The sequence below is a fragment of the Ostrea edulis genome, chromosome 1 (genome assembly GCF_947568905.1).
Source record: "Ostrea edulis chromosome 1, xbOstEdul1.1, whole genome shotgun sequence".
In the NCBI taxonomy this organism is placed as follows: domain Eukaryota; kingdom Metazoa; phylum Mollusca; class Bivalvia; order Ostreida; family Ostreidae; genus Ostrea; species Ostrea edulis.
Genome location: NC_079164.1, coordinates 3,587,804 through 3,609,794, shown reverse-complemented (window position 1 = coordinate 3,609,794; position 21,991 = coordinate 3,587,804). Strand labels below are relative to the sequence as shown.

General features: G+C 36.2%; 4 protein-coding genes and 1 long non-coding RNA gene across 5 annotated transcripts in view; 3 read left to right on the top strand and 2 right to left on the bottom strand.

Annotated features, from left to right (window-relative positions):
* Window positions 1-856: 856 nt before the first annotated feature.
* LOC130050840 (bolA-like protein 2) lies at window positions 857-10,928 on the top strand. Its single transcript, XM_056151630.1, has 4 exons — window positions 857-872; window positions 6,686-6,779; window positions 8,426-8,520; window positions 10,307-10,928. The coding sequence occupies exons 2-4, from the start codon at window positions 6,711-6,713 to the stop codon at window positions 10,404-10,406; spliced, it is 264 nt and encodes an 87-aa protein (XP_056007605.1). The 5' UTR covers window positions 857-872; window positions 6,686-6,710; the 3' UTR covers window positions 10,407-10,928.
* On the bottom strand, window positions 4,376-6,691 carry LOC125664450 (protein adenylyltransferase SelO-like). Its single transcript, XM_056151206.1, has 2 exons — window positions 5,857-6,691; window positions 4,376-5,511 (listed from the first exon to the last, which is right to left on the bottom strand). The coding sequence occupies exons 1-2, from the start codon at window positions 6,491-6,493 to the stop codon at window positions 4,430-4,432; spliced, it is 1,719 nt and encodes a 572-aa protein (XP_056007181.1). The 5' UTR covers window positions 6,494-6,691; the 3' UTR covers window positions 4,376-4,429.
* LOC125664451 (dynein regulatory complex protein 10-like) lies at window positions 10,452-20,929 on the bottom strand. Its single transcript, XM_048897214.2, has 5 exons — window positions 19,681-20,929; window positions 19,175-19,408; window positions 13,048-13,119; window positions 12,693-12,955; window positions 10,452-11,762 (listed from the first exon to the last, which is right to left on the bottom strand). The coding sequence occupies exons 1-5, from the start codon at window positions 20,593-20,595 to the stop codon at window positions 11,753-11,755; spliced, it is 1,494 nt and encodes a 497-aa protein (XP_048753171.1). The 5' UTR covers window positions 20,596-20,929; the 3' UTR covers window positions 10,452-11,752.
* LOC130050889 (uncharacterized) lies at window positions 15,098-15,533 on the top strand. The gene is made up of 3 exons (XR_008799270.1): window positions 15,098-15,289; window positions 15,340-15,401; window positions 15,444-15,533. It is a non-coding gene; the product is annotated as an uncharacterized LOC130050889 (long non-coding RNA).
* Window positions 20,921-21,991, top strand: part of LOC125664453 (two pore channel protein 1-like) — a 45,929-nt gene continuing 44,858 nt past the window's right edge. Inside the window, exon 1 of the mRNA XM_056151036.1 lies at window positions 20,921-21,027. Coding sequence (XP_056007011.1) covers window positions 20,952-21,027 — 76 coding nt within the window. The 5' untranslated portion in view covers window positions 20,921-20,951. The remainder of the gene's footprint in view (window positions 21,028-21,991) is intronic.

Genomic DNA, 21,991 nt, shown 5'->3' with positions numbered 1-21,991 from the left:
TTCTAGGCTTATTCAAATTGCATAATATTTTAAGATCATACTAGAATTGGATTCATATATTTATATTTCATTGCATGTTCTTAAATTGTCAGTTAATATGCTATATCTATATATATATTCTATATCACCCTAGCTGTGTCCTGTATTGATTTTTAACCTATAGAAGAATGTGCTTTGTTTGCAAGTATTAGATTTTAAGAGTCCACACTTCAATGTCTAAGAGATTCCGATACACTTTTAATCTTTTTGATAAAAATATTTATGAAAAAAAAAATCAAAAACATTAAATTGTATTTAATGTTTTAGATAGAATTTTTTTTAAATGACATGGTCAAAATGTTGCGACTTTTCAATTTTGAAGCACGCCTGGTCAGAAGTAGTTCTATCTTTGTTACTGGGTTGCTTCAAGTCTAAAAATGAAGATATTTCTGACATTTTGTCGCTCTGTTTCATTTTTCTTCAAAAAATACCTTTGATTTATCATATGTCCTTTTCTCCTTCCAACTAAAATGTTTCATATAGATTTTAGCTGTAGATAAAACAAGTAGGTGATATATCATCAAATAACTCTTATATTTTCATAAACATCCTCTTCTTTTGTCCACAAGAATTTTTTTTTTTTTTTGGAGGTTTTATGAAATAGTGTATTTATGTCAGATATCATATTGCGGCGAAATTTACATTTAAATTTATTTTATCTGCTATGCAAACAAAACAACTTTTATATTATTATTATTATTTTGAAGGAAATAAGCACACCAAAACCCATACAAAAGATAAAAAGATTGTATATACAACTCTTTTGCTGGTGAAACCATGCTTCATATGAATGTCCGTGACGAACTATAACCTGTGTGCGCCTGATTCCAAAGGTAGCTATCCTATTATAAGCAATGACAACTAATGACCACAACAATTATTGCAGCTGCACATTTGCAGAGAAATTAATTTAATGACGTGTATGGTACAATCAATGTCAATCTTCGTTGACTGGACGATCTATGAGAGAGAGAGAGAGAGAGAGAGAGAGAGAGAGAGACTGCCACTTTTGGACATTCATTGTTTTGATTGGTCATTCAAGACCTGACTCGGACATTGTTCTTTGGATTGACTAGTCATTAAATATGGAAACTATGCTTGGAAGGTGAAACAAACATACATTTTGTTTAATTAATAACTAATCCCTTGAGACTGGGAGATGGTATAATACCCCTTTCGATGAAGGACTTCGTAAATGATGAAACATCACCAAATGTAATCAAGTTTTGCGAACCTGTGTCGCCTTCTAACGTATGTTTATTTTTGAGAAATAGTCGGATAATTTGTCCTCCATACCTTCCACATTTTCTCTCTCATTATAACATACTTTCACAATGTGTAGAAGAGAATACACACATTTATTATTCTAAAGGCAAAAAGGTACTCTTTTAGGTATAGCTATAGGGATGCCTATAAAAGTTTGTCTAGTACTCTCGTTCGAATTATGAAAAAAGGGTTTCTTGGAGAGAATATTCAATTCAATTCTTTCAATTCAATTCTTTATTGGCACTAAAGCACATTATATAAGAATGTGTTGTTAGCCATACATAGATACACATATATATTGATACATTACAAAATATCAAACTGTTGAAAACTTATTTCTAACATTAAAACAGTCTCTGATGTATAGACAGGTTTAGTCCTCACACCACTTGTCCTCACTAAGCTAATATTTTGTAGCTACATCTTTCACATGCTGTAGGTCACATTTATGGGGACTTAATTGTGATGACATTTTTTTTCTTATAGTGCAATTCTGTCCCCACAACTTCTGTCCGTTGGAAATTTTCCCTCACTAAAATACACATTTTACTGGTCCCCCCCCCCCCCCCTGTCTCTCTCTCTTATTTGATGGCAAAAAAAGATTCTTGTGTTAATCATTGCTTTTATAACTCCAAAATGTGTCGCCGGCCGCTGTGACATCTAACTGGCTGGAGATGGGGTTCCAGGGTTATATCCAGAATTTTAAGACTCCAGGATTATAGGACTCCCATCTTCGCTAGCCAAGGGTGACGCTCCACGGTGTTTCTCTTTTCACCGTGGAACATCACCCTTGGCTAGCGAAGATGTAGGACTCCAGGATTATAGGACTCCAGGGTTATATCCAGGGTTATAGGACTCCAGCACTCCAGGGTTATATCCAGAATTATAAGACTCCAGGATTATAGAACTCCAGGGTTATATCCAGGGTTATAGAACTCCAGGATTATAGGGCTCCAGGGTTATATCCAGGATTATAGGACTCCAGGGTTATAGAACTCCAGGATTATAGGGCTCCAGCACTCCAGGGTTATATCCAGGATTATAAGACTCCAGGGTTATATCCAGGGTTATAGGACTCCAGGGTTATATCCAGGATTATAGGACTCCAGGTTTATATCCAGGATTATAGGACTCTAGGATTATAGGACACCAGGGTTATAGTACTCCAGGGTTATATGACTCCAGGTTTATATCCAGGATTATAGGACTCGAGGGTTATAAGACTCCAGGGTTATAAGCCTCCAGGATTATAGGACTCCAGGTTCATATCCAGGATTATAGGACTCCAGTATTATAGGACTCCATGTTTATATCCAGGATTATAAGACTCCAGGATTATAGGACTCCAGGTTTATATCCAGGATTACAGGACTCTAGGTTTATATCCAGGATTATAAGACTCCAGGGTTAAAGGACTCCAGGTTCATAGGATTATAGGACTCCAGGGTTATAGTACTCCAGGACTATATCCAGGATTATAGGACTTCAGGATTATATCCAGGTTTATAGGACTCCAGGGTTATAAGACTCTAGGGTTATAAAACTTAATGATTATAGGACTCTAGGATTATAGGGCTCCAGGATTATAAGACTCCAGGATTATAGGACTCCAGGTTTATATTAGGCTGAATATAAGGAAGCATAGTGACACTCAACTCAGAATAAAGAAACATAGTGACACTAAACTCAGTATAAGGAAGCCGAGTTATACTCAACTGAGCATAAGGAAGTATAGTGACACTTAAATGAGTGTAAGGAGGCATAGTGGTGCTCAATTGCTCTTATCAAATTCTAATTCATGATGCACATCATCAATGCAGTGCAATTTTTGCTCTCATCAATTCAAAAGCAATATGATTTAAGAAATGATATCTTCAGATAGTTAAAAATATCTTAAGATAGTTAATGATATCTTCAGATAGTTAACGATATCTTCAGATAGTTAATGATTTCTTCAATTAGCTACACATAGGTTTATGTTAGTTAGGCACCACACGGAACTGAGACACTCACGACCTATTGCCATGCTTGTGGCGTCAGTGGCCTAGTGGTTAGGCTGTCAGACTCTCGACCAAAAGGTCGTGGGTTCGAGTCCTGGCCGACGTTGTGTCCTTGGGAAAGGCACTTTACATGAATTTCCTCACTCCACCCAAGTGTAAAAGGGGTACCTGGCTATAGACAGTGAAAGATATTGTTAGAATGTTAGTGTTCTAGCGCTTGTAATGGCAGCTTGCACCGTGTGCTTCCTAGGAGGCTGAGAAAGTTCTAGAATTGATATAAGGTCTGCCGGGGTAATAATGCAATGTAAAGCGCTTTGAGCAGCATACGCTGGAAAAAGCACTATATAAAACCAATCATTCTTATTCTCATTATGCTTATCCATTGTAATCATGCTCATCCATTCTCAACTTTTGAACATCTTTTAAATTATTTCTTTTAAACAGCTTTCCTGACCAGTTTTTCATTACCATTGCTGTGTAATATCATTTTGGGGTAGGTAAACAAAAAATCTTTTTTGCCATATGGGGCCCTAGGGGTAGGATCAAGACCTCTGAAAATAGTAATGTATACAATTCTAATACATCTTCTTTACTCCTGAAGAATTGTAGGATACACAGAACACGTCTAATTTGATTCGCATTCTGTGATACTCAGGCGACCATTGGGTCCATGGGCCTCTAATTTGATACGATTTAAATTTTCAGTATTGGGTTCCTATAATTGGTTTCCAAGGGAGATTAAAACGTCAAATTCACTGGAGGACAAACTAAAAACATGTATAAACTGGTCCTCATAAATAAGAAATTACAATAGAGGTGAAAAGAATGTTTTAATAAAGAATATCTATGTGTAAATTGTGATTTTTGACATCCCAGCTAGGTTTATTTTTGTTTTTAGCCAAAACATAACTATATATATATAAAAAAATAAATATTTTTTTTCACCCAAGAATCTGATCAACTTAATGACACGATTGTCACCAGCAGATTAGATATACCAATAATTTCTCTTTTTGACCCAGATTGTTTATTGTGATTGTTAATTCAGCTACAGACAACAAAAGCACAACAACATGGTAAAACGTTTTAATAAATACACCTCAATACATGTATACAAATTAGGCTCATGAAGAGCAGCTGACCCGGAGTGATTTGGACCACTCTGGGGGTAGGGAGGAGTAGCCTGCCTCCTCTGCTTCTGCGTTCCATTCCATGGGGTGTTCCAGGACCCTGAGAAGTTCGATAACCCCGCTAAAGTCATTTCTGTTTGCCCTTTGTATTGCCTCCTGGGCCATCCAATTTCTCAGTATGTACCTAGGGTTTGTTTTATTCATAAGGGACTGTCTCGTTTTCTCTGATGTTCCCTCCTGTGTTAATCTGGTTTTGTAGATTGCAATCCATTTCCAGAACCACTCATGATCTGCCATTGTGGTCAATGCCCAGTATTTGTGAGGTATAGTATCAGAGTTTAATCCCATCAGATCAATTTCTCCAAGTTCTCGAAATGACATAGTGAAATCTGACTTGGTGTCTTCCATGATTTTCAGAAATACTGCAACAATATTTTCATCATCTTCATTATCAGTAGACAACCCTAGTTTCTGTCTAAATAGTTCCATAAACTTTTCCTTGTAATTTCTCTCATAACCGTTCAGTATATGTTGTATTTGTTCTGTCTGATGGTGTCTCAGTACCGGTTTTAATGCTTCTCCTAATTTTTCCAAGTTAAAAACACCAATACCAGGTTGGTTTTCATAACTGTACCTCCCTTCATCATCGGAGGTGTTTGGTACGAAGTTTGGGTTGTATTCCTCCATGAATCCGAAAGGTCCATAATCAATTGTGAGGGAAAGCAGGCTGAAATTATCTGTATTACAAACACCGTGGGTGAAGCCCACACTCTGCCATTTTGCAATCAGTTCCGCAGTTTCTGACACAATTGTACTGTACAGAGCTAGGTATTTATCCTGGTCAGTTTTGTCTATGTGGGGAAAGTATTTTTCAATTACGAAGTTTAAAAGCTGTCGAAGAAGTTGAATCTCGTTGTTTTTGGCCAGGATTTCCAGAGACCCGATCCGGAACCAGGAAGGAGCCAGTCGTAAGACAATGGCACCTCTCTCCGGTTTCGGATTTCCATCATAAAATTGGTCGCGTATCACAGGGTCATCTGACACCACAAGAGCTGCTGCACGACTGGTAGGAATACCTGAAGCATGAAAAACACAAAATAATGACGTAGACGACTGGTAGGAATACCTTAAGCATGAAAAACACAAAATAATGACGTAGACGACTGGTAGGAATACCTGAAGCATGAAAAACACAAAATAATGACGTAGACGACTGGTAGGAATACCTGAAGCATGAAAAACACAAAATAATGACGTAGATCGTGGCTATACTTCCAGATTGATTTTCTGGCCAGTAACTATAATGATTGTTTTAGTACTTATAGTTTGCAATACCCCTATACACATAATACAAACATTATTTGGACGTACTGATATTGCTTTGTACGTGTAAGTTACAAGCTAAGCAAAAGCTTACATACCAAGATGAAACATTGCTTCGCTGCATAAGAACTCTCTGACTGATGATCTGAGAACCGCCCTCCCATCCCCACGACGAGAATATGGAGTCCGCCCCGACCCCTTCAGCTGAAGCTCCCATGTCTCTCCTTGTTGATTGGTGTACTCCCCTAACATCACTGCCCGTCCATCCCCCAGCTGACCTGACCAGTAGCCAAACTGGTGCCCTCCATACCTGTGTGACAGGGGGATAGAACCAGGTGATACCTTAGCTCCACTCACAAAATTCACAAACTCTGCACTCTTGACAACATCGTCTGACAAGTCCAAAATATCGACGAGAACTGACTTAGAATATGACACAAGGTAGGTCTGTGACTTTAAAGGCATAGGGTATGTGACGGAAAATAAACTGTCGTGGACTTGTCTCACGTAGTTCTGTACGATGGGGTCCAAAGGAAAAGATCTAGCAAGCACCTGCCTTCGATTAAATTTCCACGATTTGAAACTGTGTAGAATAAAGACACTCGGGCATTCATCTTTTATAACTAAGTCCAAAAGAGACAGCTTTCTACATGCACCGGACTTTGCAAAAACAGCATCATTGTAAAGGAAATGTAGTATAAAAAGATAAAGTGAAAGTAGCTCTCTCGTTGACATGTCATTACAGAAATAAGATGACGTTTAGATAAAAAGAAATTATGTTAAATTTTTTTTTATCTGAGATATTATCAACTCTTTTACCATTTAACGAAACAAAAATCATGTAATTTGTTTGTTATCATTTTTTATAGTCTATACCCGTCACGAAAATATCATGGAATTTTGAAACTTTATTATCGTTTTGTTTAGTTTCGGTTTCATTCGGAAGAAGAAAATGTCGAGCACGGAGCACATTGAACAGAAATTGAAATCTTCACCAGAATTGGCTGACGTAACTCATCTGGTAAAATATTCTATTCCTATTTTTGAATTATGATTTTTTTATTCTACGAAGAATTTTAAATTTCACGTTTAACTATATATTGGCTCGAATTTCCTCTTACTTAATTTTTGTCTCGATTGATATTTTCGTAAAAGAGACTTGTCACAAATCCTTATTTAAATGTTATTCATTATATCACTGGGATGTTTTATTTGAGACTTCTAAGTTCTTGTCAATGGCGTAGCGATAAAAACATTTCAATTTCTAGAAATGCATTAAATCAGGGACCTATATATACTAAGTATTAGTATATAGGTCCCTGATTAAATACTGTAAATCTATGTAGCTGAAGTAATGAATCATATCGCAGGAGGGTTAGTTGGTGTAGGACGAAACCTTTGTTGGGGCCCACAGGGCAAAACGCCTGGAAGAACCCACATTTGTAGTAATTTTGAATTTGATATATGCATGAAATAATTGTAAAAATTGACACTCAAACCATAAACAATTCCAGTCTCATTATCATAATGAGTATGGAGTCTGATTTTAATCACACTGAAGCATTATATTATATGTATATGTGGTGGTCAGATGGATTTGATCGCCAGTGGCCAGATAACTCAGTTGAAAGAGCATCTGATTAGAGATTCAGGCCAGATAACTCAGTTGATTTAGATTAGAGATTCAGGCCGGGGGCCCGGGTTCGAGTCCTGGTCTGGTCAATTGTATATTTTCCCTTCCTGTTGCATTTGGTGCTGTAGACCAGCCCCTGGAACTGACAGGTGAAAATGCCTGAGAGGAGAGCTGGGATAAAAAATTCTTGAGTTGATGTGTGCAAGGTGTGCAGACATTTAAGGATGAAGGAATGTGGCAGCCTGAGACAGGTTCGATCATTGGTGGCCAGATAGCTCAGTTAGTAGAGCACCTGACTAGATTCAGGGGGTCCGGGTTCAAATCCCAGTCTGGTCTGCTGTATTTTCTCCCTTCCTGTTACATATAAAATTAGTATCAAAGTTTTGATATGTGTTTAGATTTTTACGATAAAACCACCGCCATTTCATGGTCTATGAATGTTCCTCACTATGTGACCCCCATGTACATGACATTATAAGGATTCTATAGATCACAAGTGCAAATCTCACAGGTGACCATGGATTGAGTAATTTTAGCAAGATGAGTAACTCATTTGATTTATAAAGTATATATATTTCAAGTGACATTCAAAGACGCACCACATGTGTACTACCTGGACACTTTCATTAATTTTGTGAATTTATAAGCAGATAGAAAAAGTATAAAGTGTTATTAGTGCTTGTTAATTGATTTGGATCAACATTCATCATTTTAATTTCTTTAAAGGGGGGGATGTCTTGATGACAACATGCGAATTTAGTTCTTTACCCCTTAATTATGTAGGTACTGACATTATCGCAAACCAAGGCCAGAATGTACATTCTCTCTATGTGGACTCGGAACTGTGGCTCGAGATGATGGCCTACGGGAAGTCGCATAAATGTTAGAGACCTGCAGATATTATGAACACAAATTGATTATATGTTATCTGAAAATTCATGACTGTATGAATGAAAGCATTAGTCTAGAGGTAACTTGCTTCCATCTGTTTAAAGAAACATTAGAGTTGACTCGTCTCTATCTATCTGTATTAGGAGGTGATGGACATGTCAGATGGGTGTGGTGCCAAATTTCAGACGGTGATTGTCTCCTCCAAATTTGAAGGGCTTCCACTTTTACAAAGACACAGGTAACTTTAATGTTAATTACAGAATTCTTAGACCATCTGAACCAATCAAGGCAAGATTTGACTTTGTTATGTTATTATAAGTGGAGTGATTTTTGTATTGATGTAAATGTACGTTTATTTTACAACCAGTTTAATGACCACAAACACACCAAATATCTCAACCAGTCCAAATATCTCAACCTACACAAATATCTCAACCAGTCCAAACATCTCAACCTACACAAATATCTCAACCAGTCCAAACATCTCAACCAGTCCAAATATCTCAACCAGTCCAAATATCTCAACCTACACAAATATCTCAACCAGTCCAAATATCTCAACCAGTCCAAATATTTGAACCTACACAAATATCTCAACCAGTCCAAACATCTCAACCAGTCCAGATATCTCAACCAGTCCAGATATCTCAACCAGTCCAAACATCTCAACCAGTCCAAATATCTCAACCAGTCTAGATATCTCAACCAGTCCAAATATCACCACCAGTCCAAATATATCAACCAGTCCAAATATCTCAACCAGTCCAAATATTTAAACATACACAAATATATCAACCAGTCCAGATATCACAACCAGTCCAAATATCTCAACCAGTCCAAATATCTCAATAAGTCCAAATATCATTTCCAACTGCAAATATCACAACCAGTCCAAATATATCAACCAGTCCAAATATAATAACCAGTCCAAATATCTCAACCAGTCCAAATATTTAAACCTACACAAATATATCAACCAGTCCAAATATCTCAACCAGTCCAGATATCTCAACCAGTCCAAATATCACCACCAGTCCAATTATCACAACCAGAAAAATATCTCAACCAGCACAAATATCTCAGCATGTCCAAATATTAGAACCACTCTGAATATCTCAACCAGTACAAATATCACGACCATTCCAAATATCTCAACCAAATTTAGACCTAGGCTTAGCACTTAGGACCATACATGTAGCAGTGAGAGTTCCTTAACTTGCCAACGCCTGCTGCAACTTGGGACTTCCATTTCTAAGGTCACATCTGAAAGCCATGATTATCACTTCTAAATACTGAGCGTTTGGTGAAGAAGAGAAATGAAAGGAAAAAAAATCTGTGTTTAATCTGGTGAAATGTCAATAACTTGAATCAGAATGTGGAGTCATGGTTATTCTTTGTTTTGAGAGGATCAAACACCTTGATCAGAATGCAGAATCTTTTCTGTGTTTTGAAAGAATGAACACTTGAGTGATGTAGTCAGCAAGATGCCTTGGGCCAAAAATAAAAATTGATTTGTTTGATGTACTCCGACCGACCCATCAAATTTGCTCCTACCCTATCATTTTTTTTCAGCAATTTGAAATTTCATTTGGGGGGGGGGGGGGGGGGGTCCCTTAAAAAATAGAAAATTCTCCTTATTTTGAATGAAAATATTAGAAATTTTCATGACGTACGTTCCAAAAAAAAAAAAAAGAAAAACCTACCTACCGACCCACCTTGAAAAATGTGGGTCGGAGTACATCAAACAAAAATGTTTTTAATGATGGCCTTGTATGTTTGAAGATAGACAAATTATTGATAGTTTCTATTAACTGTAAAGCTCAAGTTAGCTTTTCTGATTAAAGTATGCCATTTCCTGTTTGTTGCTTGTAAACTTCTTAATTGCAACGTGTTGTTCAAAACTTACTTAATTGGTTGTTTAGTGAGGGTTTAGAGTTTTACTTCGGAAACTCAGGCGAGCAATATAGTGTCTCATTAGTAATTGTTAATCAAAGGCATAACAAACAAATATTTTGTCTTTTCAGATTAGTGAATAAAGTTTTAGAGGAAGATTTAAAAGTCATCCATGCTTTCCAAATGAAGACCTTAACTCCTGAACAATGGGAGAAGACAAAGACTTCCTGATTGTGTTATGATTGTGTAGTAATGTAGATGAATGTTACAGATGTCGCTGGGAAGTCATGAACAGTACCTGGGTGCTTCCTTTTAAGTGTGCACCAGCAGAAGCAATTGTATACACATTTATTTTTTTCAAAGAGATAGATACATGTCTTAAAATGGTTTTAAGTACATGCAGTTTCATAATCAGTGAGTTAGTTTCGTATTCTGCAAGTTTCGTATTCTATTCTTATCCTTACAAATTTATTCGTAGCAGTACAATGTGAATTTTAATTAATGTTAACTTCTTGGAGGTTCTAATCACAGGGCAAAAGATGGCCAACTCTAAGCATTATGTTATACATCAGGTATGAACTAAGATTTTAATTCCATATAAAGGGAAATTATTATCTCTGATACATAAAGATATAATTATTTGTAATTTTGATAGAATATTTTGTTTTTTAATATTTTTGTGATATATGGAATCATACTGTGCTATTGTTTTGTAAATCTTGGCTCTATAAATACAACACATTTACAACCAAACTATTTCAGTTATGCATACACTAGTATTTTACCCCAAAGATGGAATCGGACAGAGTTTTAAAATTAAAAAGAGACAGGTTGAAACCAGTGCATGTAACCTTGAAACATGCATAAATACTCAATGTATAAATATATCCATATATATATATTTTTATACACAGTACAACATGCTTACAATGAATTCCCGCTTATTTCTAAGTGATATTTATTCTCCTACGAGAGTAAAACAACAAACATTGTATTGAATATTTTGGTCATATATTGAATATAAGTTTGGTTATATTGAATGTGTTATGCTTGCCCAGGATGATCGCTATAACCATGTTTTACTGTATAATGAAGTTTGGTTTTAATGAACTGTTTTTCGCTGGTCCTGGAGGTTCACTATAACCATGTTTTACTGTATAATGAAGTCGGGTTATAATGAACTGTTTTTCACTGGCTCTGAAGGTGGACTATAACCGTGCTTTACTGTATAATGAATTATAATGAACTGTTTTTTGCTGTCCTCGAAAGTTCACTATAATCATGTTCTACATGTATGTGTCATGAACATTATGACGTCTCTCAATGGAGTAATAAACACATAATATAATGCATAACGGCATGAACGAAATTTATTTCATATCATATAGACAGTAACAAAAGTCAATAAATCTGTAACAGAGTAATTTTGATTGGACGGAATTAATTAATAGTGTGCATTATATATATATATACATCTGAATACCACACCAGCACTCGTTTGAAACTGTCCAGCACGCCGAGAATTACGTACACTGTACAGGAAATGCTTATTGTGTACACCAGAAACTGGGAGGTCATTACGCTGAGCTGTAACAAAAAGTCAACGTTTATCATTCAACAAAATTAGTCTGTACACCAGATACCACAAGGTCTTTACGCTAAACTGTAAGATAAAATCAACGTTTCTTATCAACAGAATTTTCCTTCTCATCAAGTTGAAAGTAAGGAAGTATACATTATGACTGATCACAATTACACAAAAGAACACTAAGTAATAGAAATATTATATATTGTAGTTAAGGGGGACAACTCAGTATATATTGTAGTTAAGGGGGACAACTCAGTAACCATGCGTTACAGATACACTACAAAATAGAGACAGCTAATAGCCACAAACACACACATAAATCATGATGTGTATAACACATGTACAGAGACAGCCACACACACACACACACACACACACATAAATCATGATGTGTATAGGACAGAGACTAGCACTATATCGTGTATACAAATGGTAGTTACAAGTCTGCGTAGTTGCCATCGCGAATAATCTGAAAGCGAGTTACTTGCTTGTAAAAAGAGGGTGATTTTTAGGTTTTGGTTACAAATATCTACACAAGGAAACCACATACATGTATTCTGTGGTGAATGATTACACAAATTTACGAGGATAACTTAAACTTAACCAAATTCAGAGGATGCCGCCCTCTAGTTGGGTGAGTGTGTGCAGAATTGGCAACTATCCATCTGCTGAAATTGAAAAAAAAATGACAAAAATTGTGATAGTGAATGTGACTGATATGTTAGATATAAAAAAAACCCACTGCTGGTAATTTCATGCTGGACATGTTAATCAACTTGATATCTGAAATCAAAATTACATGTATATCAACAACAGTGATGGTGGCACGGTACGAATCATGTCAGTTTATACACAACAGTGATTGTTATACAGCCACACAACATCCAGCAAACTAGCCACGCAGTTAGTGACATCACACATAAGTTTACTTTTTCTTCTTCCCGCCTCCTTTCTTCTTGCGTGCCTTGAGCGCTTTGCGAACTTTGAATGACCGCCAGAAGGCCTGAATCGTAGTGGCGGCTTTAACCATGAGAGCCATCTCTCGTTCCGCAGCCTCGCGTTTTTCACGCGATACTCGCCGTTCCTCCATGATTTGCTGGTACTCGGCCTCCAGAGTTTTGAAGCGTTCCTCGAGCTCGTGAAGTTGTTTCTTTTCTTCTGTGTAGACCAGGTCGATTTCTTCGTACTCGTTCTGTCAAAAACCAAAATCAAGCATACAATTCTGACGTACATCAAAGGAATAAATCTTTAATAATCTGTCAAACCTTTCTACGAAAACCGTACCTGTCTCTCATTCATGTCTGTGTCGTACTTCTGAATCCAGTTCTCCACCTGGGATTCAACCCGGAACTTTTTCTGTAATTGGTCATCAGAAAATTAAAATATAAATGAGAATCAAATCAATTCTTGTTCTACTTAAAATATTATATGCTTTCTGTATTTGGCTATCATGTCCCCACTCAAATAATTAAAAAAATACACACACTTGAAAATTTATTTTACATTACACTACTAAGCATGCAGAATAACTACAAACAGCATTGTTGATATTCACATTACTTAATGTGCTGCAGCATTAGTGGTATTTAATATAACCACACAACTTAACATGCTGCAGCATTGGTAATATTCAATATACCCACACTACTTAATGTGCTGCAGCATTAGTGATATTCAATATACCCAAACTACTTAATGTGCTGCAGCATTAGTGATATTTAATTTATACTACATGTACATACAACATTAATGGCAGTATCGAGTAAATTTCATTTACAGCATTAGTGTTTGTGAGTGTTAACATTACTACACATTACTACATACAGCATTAGTGTTTGTGAGTTTGAACTAACACTACTACATACAGTGTTAGTGTTTCTGGGTGTGAACATTACAACATAGAGCATTAGTGTTTGTGAGTGTAAATTAACATTACTACATACAGCATTAGTGTTTGTGAGTGTGAAGTTTACTACATGCAGCATTAGTGTTTGTGAGTATAAATTAACATTACTACATACAGCATTAGTGTTTGTGAGTGTGATCATTACTACATACAGCATTAATGTTTGTGAGTGTAAACTAACATTACTACATACAGCATTGGTGTTTGTGAGTGTAAACTAACATTACTACATACAGCATTGGTGTTTGTGAGTGTAAACTAACATTACTACATACAGCATTAGTGTTTGTGAGTGTAAATTAACATTACTACATACAGCATTAGTGTTTGTAAGTGTAAACTAACATTACTACATACAGCATTAGTGTTTGTGAGTGTAAATTAACATTACTACATACAGCATTAGTGTTTGTAAGTGTAAACTAACATTACTACATACAGAATTAGTGTTTGTGAGTGTAAACTAACATTAATACATACAGCATTAGTGTTTGTGAGTGTGATCATTACTACATACAGCATTAATGTTTGTGAGTGTAAACTAACATTACTACATACAGTATTAGTGTTTGTGAGTGTAAACAAGAGGTACTGTGAGCAATGCTCACTAAGAATACCCCCCGCTTACCCCAATTTCCCAAAGGGTGTTCCATGCGATGAAAAAAGCCGTTAAAGAATTTAAATAGAAACCAAATTGCTACTTAGATGTCAGTGCACGTGACCTTTGACCTTTTGACCCCAAAATCAATAGGGAACATCTTCATTCCATGGGTAGCCCATATGTATGATATGGTGACTGTAGGTGGAAAGGATAACGCTTTAGAGCCCGGAAACCATATTGCTACTTCAATGTCCAGTGTGCTTGACCTTTGACCTTTTGACCCCAAAATCGATAGGGAACATCTTCATCCCATGGGTAGTCCATATATATGATATGGTGATGGTAGGTGGAAAGGATAATGCTTTAAGAGCCCGGAAACCATTGCGTCTACAGACGGACGGACAACCCGATTCCAGTATACCCCCCACAACTTGTTGCGGGGGGTATAACTAACATTACTACATGTACATACAGCATTAGTGTTTGTGAGTGTAAATTAACATTACTACATACAGCATTAGTGTTTGTGAGTGTGATCATTACTACATACAGCATTAGTGTTTGTGAGTGTAAATTAACATTACTACATACAGCATTAGTGTTTGTAAGTGTAAATTAACATTACTACATGCAGCATTAGTGTTTGTGAGTGTGATCATTACTACATACAGCATTAGTATCTGTGAGTGTAAATTAACATTACTACATACAGCATAAGTGTTTGTAAGTGTAAATTAACATTACTACATGCAGCATTAGTGTTTGTGAGTGTGATCATTACTACATACAGCATTAGTGTTTGTAAGTGTAAATTAACATTACTACATGCAGCATTAGTGTTTGTGAGTGTGATCATTACTACATACAGCATTAGTGTTTGTGAGTGTAAACTAACATTACTAAGTAACACCATGTTTTGCCACGAATGATTTTGCTGCTATCAGATATCTTTTTATGATACCAAATACCCATACAAACATGAATATGATCTGGAGAAGGAGAAGAATAACCCATGACAGGTAAAACATACATACAAACATACATAAATACCCAGAATAACCCATGACAGGTAAAACATACATACAAACATACATACAAACATACATAAATACCCAGAATAACCCATGACAGGTAAAACATTCATACATAAATACCCAGAATAACCCATGAAAGCTCGAAAGCTTATTTCCAATGGGGTCCTTTGATGCACGGTTGTTTGTGCTAGGGGGTCATTTATGTGGGAGGAAACCGGAGTACCCGTAGGAAACCCATCGGACGACCACCATACCCTCTCACATGCAACCACTGCTGATCACGGGGATCAAACTCGGGTCGCAGCAGTGAGAAACAAGAGCGCTACCTCTGTACTACCAGGACACCCTCTGCGCTACCCGGACACCCAATTAATTTGCCCTACACCCATTTACACAACTGCAGGCTGTCCAGCACCCTTGGACAAAAAATAAGGGCAAATTTTAGGTGTAAAATTAAAAAAAATTAGGGGTAAATTAGGGCTAAAATTAGGAATTTTTAACCAAATTGCGGAAGTTTTAATTATTTAAAAGGACTTACCTTGTCAAATTTGACAATAAAGAAACTCACATGACACACAAATAAGATGTAAGTACAGGAAGGGCGTATTCCAGTGTTCCATGGTCTCAGCTATTATTGGCTATAACCAATAAACAAGCTTGACACATGGATCCACAGGTCAACTGCCTTTCACTGCATCAGCATTATCTGAATAAGAACTGCAATCTACGTTAATAACACACATTTTGTATGAATGCATTTTGATTTTTCAAGACTGATAAAAAAGTAGGAATTGACATGAAAAATAAGGGCTTTTTTAGGATTTCCCCTTGAATTTTACATTTTTTAAAGAAATTTTAGCAAAACTGAAAAAAATTAGGAATTTTAGGGCCGCTGGACAGCCTGCAACTGCTGAAGGTCTGAAGCTCTCTGTGAAAATATTGGGACAGACAAGTAGAGATGATCTCAGGCTATCCCAATATTTCACCAGAGAGCTACAGAAGTGCAGCTACTAAAACAAGAAATGTGATTACTACACCTATTGTATAATATATGAAAATTCAGTTAATTGCCAAATTCATTTAATATATTTCTAAATATTCCAGATCACAAAATGCAACAACATGATGAGAACTGACTGTATTCAAAAGAAAAGTAATAAATAAACTATTATATTGCATTAGAGAAAGGCACCATTTGGATTGGCTAAATGGTAGTTTGATATTTTTTCTTTCTCAATCTTATCACAACCAATGGTTGTTATATAAACAGACTTAAATTTTATGTAATAAAGGGAAACAACCATGTACAGCTAATCCAGTAGTCTTGCTTTCCCCAGACTTGAGACTTGGCTAATCCAGTAGTCTCGCTTTCCCCAGACTAGAGCCTTGGCTAATCCAGTAGTCTTGCTTTCCCCAGACTCGAGACTTGGCTAATCCAGTAGTCTTGCTTTCCCCAGACTCGAGACTTGGCTAATCCAGTAGTCTCGCTTTCCCCAGACTCGAGACTTGGCTAATCCAGTAGTCTTGCTTTCCCCAGACTCGACTAATCCAGTAGTCTCGATTTCCCCAGACTCGAGATCTCGAGACTTTGGAAAGTCTCAATAGCGAGAGTGGGGGGAAAGAGAGACTGCTAATCCTGACAATCTTCCAAATACTGACAAACCATGGCACTCAAATGGTCATCTAAATTGCCATTAGCTAGACCATCATCAAATTCCTACCTAGTGTACCACTGCCTGGGAACCATTCAATTAATGTATTGTAAATGAAAATGTTGTATGTGCATACAATTAACTTGCAGTTTTAGCAATACTTCAAGTAGTTAAAACCAACACTGCATTTGCAGCTGTTTTAGTGAAACCATCCAACTTCAGTCAACATTTGACACAGGTCAAAGAAGCAGGGAACTAGAAAATTACCCTGTTACTGAGGATTAGGGTCAGTGCCACCTTAAAGGGAAGTAACTCCTCTGTAGATATTGCACTCATATAAATATGTTCTCTCTTAGATGTACTACATTGAGCTTCAGAATTCTCATGTTGAATGTAGACAGTGTTGCTGAATAGTTCAGATGATGCGTGTATGTCTTCCTAATTAACGAATCCTTTCAGGGTTAACTTGTTATTGATTTTTAATTAAGAAAACCTAGTTTTCTATTTGTTACCTGACACTGGTTCTGCCATTACTTGACTGTAGAAATACTGGTGTGATTTTACTTACACATCATTCATGATTTTACATTTTAGTCTTAGTGTTTCGGTGGAGGAATAATACAACATCATTATGGCTGACTTTTAAAACTTGAATCAAAATACAAATATCAGCAATACATGTATTCCAAATTTAACTGCATAGCTGGGTAGTTTGAGTCTAGCAGGGGTTTCATTTATTTCTTTTTTCATGTTATTTTCTACTAAAACTGCATTTTTTAAAGTAAATTTGAAATTTTTCAATTTCAAAATAAAATTGTACATATCTCCTCCATTTTCCATTTATATCAAATTTCTCTGGTGTATTATTCCTCCTTAAAACACTTTCTGGATGGTAAAAAATTCTTGTTTCTTTTAAAGCTTGCTATTCAAAAATACTATTCCAGACTCCCTCACCTGCCACAGTTGTGATTATGGTTGAGAGATAAAATCTATGTCAATTTATTATTATCTGCCTTTATTATGAGCAGTTAAAAGTACTTTGTGTTATATAGTACTTGTGTGAAGAAATGTACGCAAGAGAAAGTGAGCAAAGTGGATAAAAACGTCTAGTCGAGAACTATGGATCAACACTTGTGACCTGGTTTGTGCACTATGTGGAGTGAGCTATAAGAGAGTGCTATGTATAGTGATCTAGAAGAGAGTGCAATGTAGAATGATCTAGAACAGTGGAGTGAGCTATTTGAGAGTGCTATAGTGTATGTGGAGTGATCTAGAAGAAAGTGTTATGTGGAGTGAGCTTTAAGAAAGTGCACTATGTGGAAATATCTATAAGAAAGTGCTATGTGGAGTGAGCTAGAGATTGTTATGTGGAGTGATCTAGAAGAGAGTGCTATGTGGCTATGTGGAGTGAGCTATAAGAAAGTGCTATGTGGAGTGATCTAGAAGAGAGTGTTATGTGGAGTGAGCTAAAAAAGAGTGCTATAGTGTATGTGGAGTGATCTATAAGAGAGTACTATGTGGAGTGATCTAGAAGAGAGTGCACTATGTGGAGTGATCTAGAAGAGAGTGATATGTGGAGTGAGCTATAAGAGAGTGCTTTATGTGGAGTGATCTATAAAGGATTGCTACTTGGAGTGAGCTATAAGAGAGTGCTATTTGGAGTGAGCTATAAGAGAGTGCTATGGAGTACAACATCTACAGAGAGTGCAGGGTGCTAGATATCGACTTGATAACACTGAACAAAGAGTTAACAAAGCAGCAAATATTTCAAACATCTATATATATATATATATATCAAAATCGGTCATCTATTTCCATACAAAGAATTTACCATATGGGTTGCTATTTTTTGCAAATAAAAATTAGGTAAGAGAATATATATTTAAAGTTTTAAAAGGAAATCAAAATGAAATCATAGAAATAATTTCTTCCCCATGACAATAATTAACATTACTGAAAAGTGCCTGCTTTTGGCATTTGTCTGACATCTACATTGAAATTTTTCATCTATATCCTTGTTCAGTGTGTACCTAAATATAGTTGAGGATATGAGCATCTGAAATTTCCTGATGTTTTCTGGCACAATTTAAAAAAGATATTTAAATTCCCCCCCCCCCCCCAAGGTTTTGCAAGATCAGAAAACATCAGACATTTCAGACAGCCGCAGGAGGAGAATTGGAGGTGACTACTGCTCTACATGCTCAGTAACAACACATACTCTTCTGAGTTCCTGCTCATTTTCTCTGTGCTCCATAACAGCATTCTGAAGTTGAGTTTTCAGCTGGTTAAGTTCCGTCATTAAACGTTGTTTTTTGCCTTCGCTGTTCTTCAGATCCGCTTGTTCTTGTTTCTCTGCTTCATTGGTTACCCTTTTGTTGTTCTCGTCAGAAAACTTCTCAATCTGCCGGAGGTCTGCCTGAAGCTTCCTGATAACAGAGTTCTTCTTCTTAATCTGAAAAAAAAATAAGATAACAAAATAATTTGACCATGCTAAATATGATAACAGCATAAGACTTTTGAAAAAAAAAACTATCATTGTTTCACAAAATACTTGTACAGAACTTATTACTGCCATTTGTATTTACCAATGAATATACAATTTTTCAGTATCAAACTGAATGTACAGGGAAAAGAATTTTGAGAAAACAAAGCAAATGCAAAAGACTAGATAAAATAATTTAAATATAATTTTTTTTCATAATGATTTTTAAAAAAAGTATGTACTTCTTCATCTTTTTCATCCATAGCAGCCTTGAGTTTCTGTTCTAGGTCCTCAATGACTGTGGCGTTCTGTCGTTCCCGTTTAGAGACTTCCTGGATGTACTGCATTCTCTCTCTCTCTTCTTCTGGAGTGGTCAGCAGTTTGTTCAGGAGGATATCACGGAGGTCACACATGTCCTTGATTAACACGTTACTATTATCAGATCGTCTTGCCTGATTTTTTATCATGCTAAGCGCATTGGGATTGGCCAGGAATGCTCGGAGGATGTTTTTGCAGGAACTGCTCAGCTGTTGTGCCACGAGACTGAGACTCCTCATCGTTCTCTCTGTCTGGCTATCATAACTCTCTACAGATTGGACCGATCTGGCAGACTGGACACTTGCCATACTGCCTCTCCTCGAGTAATCCCTAGCTTCTGCTTCAGGAACTGGACTTTCAGTGGGTGTTTCCCCAACTTCACCTGCGTCCTCCATTCCATGTCCACCATATCCTTCACTCTTCTCTGTACTAGCAGTGCGGATACGTCTTTGACGCAACTGAATATCCAGTTGTTCCTTGATTTCTTCATAGCTATCTACAGTATTTTTATGAATGTCTAGTAACAGAGACAGTTCGGCACCGAGGCTGACCCGAAATCTTTCTTTATTCTCCAAAATGTATGGTAGGATGGTGACAATCTCGGCTTTACTTATTGTATCCTCAAACACAGACATTACACGCTGAGCCTCAATAGTTGCAATCTTTTTTCGTGTCGGTTCTAATGCTCTTGACGGATCGAGTCGCAATTTATTCCTGATTTTATTTGGGGGACCACCAAACTTACTGTTCGGTGGTTGAGGCATGTGGAGCTTCAGGTTTAGGGTTGGTTCAGCTGGAATACCCTCCGTGATGACACGCGACACTTGTCCCGTCGCCATATTTCCTCAAATTACAATATCTTTTGCCAAATCACACAAAAGGTTAACTTTCAAAATTTAACAAAAATATCCTTCCATCTTGTCAAGTCAAATCACTCATATGGTGTTGTTGTTTCTTACACTAGCAACAAATAGTTCTATGTCGTTTGCCATGGATTTTAAAACAAATTAATTATAGTTTTTAATAGTTTTCAATTTTTTCAACTTTAAAATTAGTTTCAATAATATCTAGTTTACTAAGTAAACATCCTTCTGTGTAATTGGAATGATAATTTATTTTGTAGAACGTGACTGCGAATGAATATAAACGTACTACTTTTAATTCGGAACACCCCTTTTTAAATTGTTCCGAATGAATGAAAACAAATATGGCGGGTGATGGAGAACGGCCTCTTCGCTCTCTCCAAGAAAATAGAAGAACGTCTAGCCTGTGTAAGTTTGATTAGGATATTTTCCTAAATTTCTTTAAAATTTCATTAAAAAGTAAGGCAGTGACTTGAAAAAAATTATTTGTCAATCATTTTTTCTCACAAAATTGTTAAGTTCAATGGATGTTGGTTTCGTACGTATCAAAGTTAGCCTGTACACTTAATTTTTATTCAATGGCTCATTAAAACACCTCTTATAAACTATGATTTCACCATCGAATTCTATGTGAATTTTTTTGTGATTTATTCCGGAATGATAAAAAAAGGTACTTTGTTTGCAATTTTTTGTATAATACTCTAGAGTCCAAATTTTGCTGTGATTTGATGCATAATATAAATATCTAAGAAAACATGCCTAAAGGACTCAGATAGACATCTAATTTTTTAAATAATTTTTTTTTATGAAAATCGAAAACGTTATTTGCTGATATTTTTTTTAATCTACGGATAAATGTCACTTTGAAAAAAAGATATATCAGTAAAATATATTGTATTAGATTCTATATCTGAATCTTTTAGGCATGATTTATTAGATATTCATATCATGCACCAAATCACAACAAAAATTTTACTCAAGAATCTCTTATTTGCAAGCAAAACACCTTTTTTAAGATTCCGGGAAAAATCACAAAAAATTCATATAAAATAATTGAGAGCTTGTACCACTCTTTTGATGGTGAAATCATACTTCTTAAGAAGTTTTCTGGCAGTTTATCAGGGTCTCTGTCCAAGCGGTGTTTGAAAAGGTGACTGGGTGTGTTTTTTTAAGGTAAAGTTCTTGCTCCAACAAAAAAATTCTCCACGTCTTTTTTCTCGTACCTTCCTTCGAAAAATTGAAAAATACTCAGCCTAAATCCTTTCTACCGACAACTAGTACACCTGAGCTTGGCACAAAACATCTTAATGCATTATTATTTACAAGCCGTTAACATGATAATTGGTTTTTTGTCGATTAAATCTAATCTGTT